This window comes from Nicotiana tabacum, chromosome 3 (genome assembly GCF_000715075.1).
Source record: "Nicotiana tabacum cultivar K326 chromosome 3, ASM71507v2, whole genome shotgun sequence".
Taxonomy (NCBI): Eukaryota; Viridiplantae; Streptophyta; class Magnoliopsida; order Solanales; family Solanaceae; genus Nicotiana; species Nicotiana tabacum.
Genome location: NC_134082.1, coordinates 111,132,402 through 111,137,801, shown reverse-complemented (window position 1 = coordinate 111,137,801; position 5,400 = coordinate 111,132,402). Strand labels below are relative to the sequence as shown.

The 5,400-nt window shown below is 36.2% G+C and overlaps 1 protein-coding gene across 1 annotated transcript; it reads left to right on the top strand.

The window, feature by feature from the left end:
- The first annotated feature begins 1,436 nt into the window (after positions 1 to 1,436).
- LOC107791836 (uncharacterized) lies at positions 1,437 to 4,681 on the top strand. The gene is made up of 7 exons (XM_075245361.1): positions 1,437 to 1,896; positions 2,008 to 2,417; positions 2,573 to 2,856; positions 2,969 to 3,147; positions 3,695 to 4,094; positions 4,298 to 4,429; positions 4,540 to 4,681. Exons 1-7 carry the CDS (start codon positions 1,437 to 1,439, stop codon positions 4,679 to 4,681), a joined length of 2,007 nt encoding a protein of 668 aa, XP_075101462.1.
- The last annotated feature ends 719 nt before the right edge of the window (positions 4,682 to 5,400 follow it).

Here is a 5,400-nt window from a genome sequence, read left to right as displayed (position 1 = left end):
GAATACAGTCGAATACACTCGAATACAACAACTGATTAGCTGTACTTCCCTGATTCACGCCTATTTTTGCTATTGTATTCATGGATACAATAGCTTAAATACATCTAATATATCTTATAACAACAAAAAACGTATCTACAATCCGTAATATAGCAAATGATATTTATAAATAGCTAATTACCACTAAAAGATAGTGCTTTATGAAAATTTCTCTAATATTTATGTAAAGGATTAACCCAAAATATGCTCAAGGATGGCAGGAGCCTTGTATGTAATATTTGTTTCCGTTTTACAAACTTTTACATAAATAGGATTCTTTAATATATATATATAACTGGCCTATTTACTCATCCATTCTCCAGTTACATCTCCCCTCATGAAATTTACCCAAGAAAGATACGTAAACAGAGGCAGATGCAGCATATTATTGCCGGGTTCATTTGAACCCACTACTTTCGACGCGGAACATTATGTACAAAAATTCACTAAATTGTAAAAGATTCTATATGAACTCATAACTTTTATAAATAAAATAAACTCAATGCTAATAATATAAATGTTGAACCCATAGAATTTAAATTCTGGATCCGCCTTTGTGCATGAACTATCTAAAGCTGGTATTTTAGTCTAAATTTTTTCAAAGAACTGAAGGTGGTTTCCGCACAAATTTCTAAAACAGGGACAAAGGTTAAATAATGGATCAGATCTCCCAGCACCGTGCGCCAAAGCCCAAGTACCCATGTCTATAGTTAGGTACTCAGAGTTGCTATGGATTGGCATACGATATTTTCCCCCAAAAAAGAAACTGGATCAGATCCTAAATTCGATTGACCATTGACGGTCCATATATCTTGTTGATTTTCATTTTGGAACTAAAACTAAAAGCCCAAGAAAAATAAAAGGAATGTGGCGCCGTGTCTCAACTTAACCTACTAATTCGCTAGAATTAATTAATTTTTCATTTATTGGCATCAAGTAGCCAATAAATATATATCATATATCAAAATGTATATCCTAATTTTACTCTCCTTCTTTATGTATATTAAAACATTATTTTTCTTCCTTGTCTATTAAAATATGAAATTATAAAGTCTTCTATATCCAAATGTATAAACAAAAATACCTTAGAATTACACTGTGGAGTAGCACTATGCGAGTTAGTTTGTTAGAAAAAAGTAAGCTAGGGTTTGTAGATGGAAGGTATCCAAAAGAGAAGTTTCCTCCTGTTCTTCACGGACTTTGGGAAAAATGTAATGCTATACTTCTATTGGGGATTATGAATTCTGTGAGTGCTGAATTGTTGAGTGGCATGGTCTATGCTTCTAGTGCTCACAAGGTATGGATGGATCTCAAAGAGATATTTTGACAAAGTTAATGGCTCTAGAGTGTTACATCTGCATAAACAAATTATAACCTTGACTCAAGAACTTTCATCTATGTCGGCTTATTTCTCAAAATTGAAGGACATATGGGTAGAGTTTGATGCTCTTATGCCCTGCCCTGGGTGGGGCTATGAAGAGTCAAAGAAATATGTTGAGCACTTTGAGTACCAAAGGCTACTACAGTTTCTCATAGGCCTAAATGAGACATACTCTCAGTCAAGCAATCATATCTTGAACATGTCTCTTAGTCCCTCCATAAACAAAGCTTACTCAATGATTATATCAGAAGAAAGTAGAAGAGCAATGTCCCATTCCTCTCAAGTATCTGAAATCAATGAAGGCATAACCTTGTTCAGTAATAAGGGAACATCCTCTGGAGCTCCAGTTCAGCTGAATGGAAAAGAAAACCTTGAGCAAAATTATAGCTTCTTGGAAAATGAGGTGACAGCTTTGTTCAGTAGCAAAACGAATGCAAGTGCTGGCTATGGTCATTCTAGAGGTGGAAATCGCTCAGGTCCCAACTACAGACCCAGAGAAAACAATCTACATTGTGATTATTGCAACTTCAAAGGTCATACTAAGGGAAACTTGTGACAAACTAAATGGATATCTACTAGTTTTTAAGCCAAAGAAGAAGGGTGGATTTGGTATACAGTTAACTATGCTCAGACCAATGTTAGCAACTATGTGTCTGATACTTCCACTGGCCCTGCACAAGCAGGACCTACTGCTAATTTTTTAGGAACCTCACAGACGCAACAAGCGAGTCAAAACTTCCAAACTAAAATTCCTCAATTTACTCAAGAGCAGTACAGTCAGATTTTTCAACTTTTAGAAAAGCAACCTAAGTGCAGTGGTTCTGCTATGGCAGCAATTATGCCATTATGTGGTGATATTACTAAAATTCTGGCCAAATGGATTGTAGACTCAGGGGCTTCAAGTCACCTGGTGAATGATTCTAGTTGGTTGGTTAATGCTAAAACTGTTGGTGGTAAAGGTGGAAAAGTTCGCTTACCTACTGGTAGTGTAGCTCATGTTAGTCACATAGGGTCTGCTTACATTCTTAAGGATCTATAGTGTATAATGTGATGCACATTCCTGACTTCAAGTATAACTTTTTATATGTGTCCAAGCTCACAAAGGAAATGAGGTGGGTTGTTATGTTCTTCACTGATTTCTTCATTTTTCAGGATCTCTTCAGTGGACAAGTGAGGAGGATTGGTAGAGAGGAAGATGGACTGTATGTGTTCAACTCTACTTCAAATAAGTCAATATCACTACAAGCTCAAAGTACAATTGCAGAAACTTTGAATGTTCCGAGTGCAATGCCCACTGTAAATATAATAAAGGCTCATAATAAGGTAGTGAATGTAGCTTTATGGCATAAGAGGTTAGGTCATGTACCTCTAGATACTTTGCAGAAACTGAAAGGTTTTCATGATTTTCAAGTTGCTGAATGTAGTAGTAAAGCCAGGCATTGTACAATATGCCTTACCTAAACAGACAAGACTATTATTTCCTCTTAATCCTACCTTGTCTAAATCTTGCTTTCACACGATTCATGATGATGTTTGGGGTACTTACAGAATCCCTACCTATGATGGAAAGAAGCATTTCTTGACTTTGGTGGATGATTGTTCTAGGTATACATGGCTCTTCCTTTTACTTACTAAAGTTGAGGTTATTGTTGTTCTTACATCTTTGTTCACTATGATTAAGAATTTTTACTCAGCTTCTGTTAATTTTGTTAGATCTGATAATGGATGTGAGTTCTTTAACTCACATATGACTACATTGTTACAATCCCTGGGAATTATACATTAGAGCTCATGTATCTACACTCCACAACAAAATGGAGTTGCTGAAAGAAGACAAAGGTATATTCTGGAGATTGCTAGAGCACTCAGATTTTAGGCCTCAGTACCATTAAGGTTCTGGGGAGAGTGTGTCAATACTGTTGTGTACATTATTAACAGACTCCCTTCAACCATTCTTCACAAAATATCTCCTTTTGAGATTATGTTTGGTCATTCACCTTCTCTGCAGCACACGAGAGTATTTGGATGCTTGGGATATGTGACTACAGTTAGAAGACCTAATAAATTTTCTCCCAAAGCATATCCTGCAATCTTTCTAGGTTATTCTGCTACACAGAAGAGATATAAGATGTTTGGGCTTCATACAAAAGAATTTCACATCAACAGGGATATAGTATTTCAAGAGGATGTATTTTTTTCAGCACGAGAGTTCTACTAGCTCAACCTTATTCCCTATTCCAGATTTTACTACTATTTCCTCAACTGTTCATGCAGATGCTTCATGGACTCCACCTGCTTTGTCCACACCTCTTTCCTCTTCTTCCTCTCCCGTATCTTCTAATTTAGCTATGTCTTCTATTCATCTTTCATCTGCTGGTGGTCTTATTGATCATGCCACAATCAATGATGCTCTTGCTCCTACCATAGCTCCTGATGTTGAGCCACTATATGACAATAAAAAGTCCATCATGGTGAGTAGACCACCCATATGGATGAAAGACTACATTGTTCCTAGCAAAGGGAGTGCACATTGTTGTTATCCTATATCAGACTATGTCAGCTATGCCAATATGTCCCCTTCCTTTGGAGCTGCATTAGCTGCTTACTCAGCTATTGTGGAACATAAAACCTATAATGAAGTAGTAAAAGATGAAAAGTGGATTGAGGCAATGAAGTGTGAAATATCAGTTTTGGAGGACAATCACACCTAGATAGTAGTGGATCTTCCTCATGGGAAAGTTCCTATTAGCTGTAAATGGGCGTTCAAGGTCAAATATACCTCCCCAAGTGCAGTAAAAAGGTACAAGTCTAGGCTTGTATCCAAAGGGTATAGCCAGCGGGAAGGGTTGGACTGTACTGAGACCTTTTCTCTTGTAGCCAAAATGGCTACAGTCGGTCTGTTCTAGCCATTGCTGCAGCCAAACATTGGGCAATTTTTCAAATGGATGTACACAATGCTTTTTTCCAAGGAGACTTACTTGAAGAAGTTTACATGGAGGTTCCTCCAGGGTTTGCTAGCCAGGGGGAAGCACAGTGTCTGCAAACTTCATAAGTCCCTATATGGACTTAAGCAAGCTCCTATGCAATGGAATAAAAAACTAATAGATATTTTACTACAGCTTGGATTCATTCAGAGTCACTTTGATTATTCATTGTTCACCAGGAAAGTGGAGTCTAGTAGTGCTTGTCTATGTGGATGATTTGCTTGTAACTGGGAGTAGCCAAACGTTGATTCTTTCAGAAAATGAAAGACGTAGGTGAACTCAAGTTCTTTCTTGGAGTTGAGTTTCCTAGATTATCTAAGGGGATTGTGATGAGCCAAAGGAAGTATGCTTTGGAACTCATTGCATAAATGGGGCTCAGTGGTACAAAACAAGTTGGTACACCTTTGGAAGCAAATGTAAAACTCACATATGAAGAATATGACAGGTTTGTTCATGATCGATCCTTTTCTGAAACAGAAGATAAGTTACTGCCTGCTGCTGGAAAATACCAAAGACTAATAGGCAGGTTATTCTACTTTACAATGACTAGAGGTGACATTGCTTATGTAGTGAAGTCAATATATGCACAAACCAAAACAGTCACACATGGAAGCTGCATTACGAGTGGTAAGGTATATCAAAGGTGTAAGCACATAATTTTTTACCCGAATGAATTTTAAAAGTTATTTTTAGTATTTTTAATATTATTTGAGTTTATTTAATAGAATTTCAGTCTATTTTTATATTCAATTTTAATTTCAAAACATAAATTTGAAAACCCAAAAATAGTTTCATTTTTTTTAATACTTAGTCTTATCTTTAATAGTTTATTTTAATTAATTAGGAATAATTTTATATTTTATAGGTGCTTTATATTATTGTAGAAGAACATTTGGATCTTTAGTTAATAAATTTTGATTTTTAGCCCAATTTTAATCCAACAAGACATAGACCCAACCCAACTCCCACAAGCTGAGCCCAATATCAATTAACCCA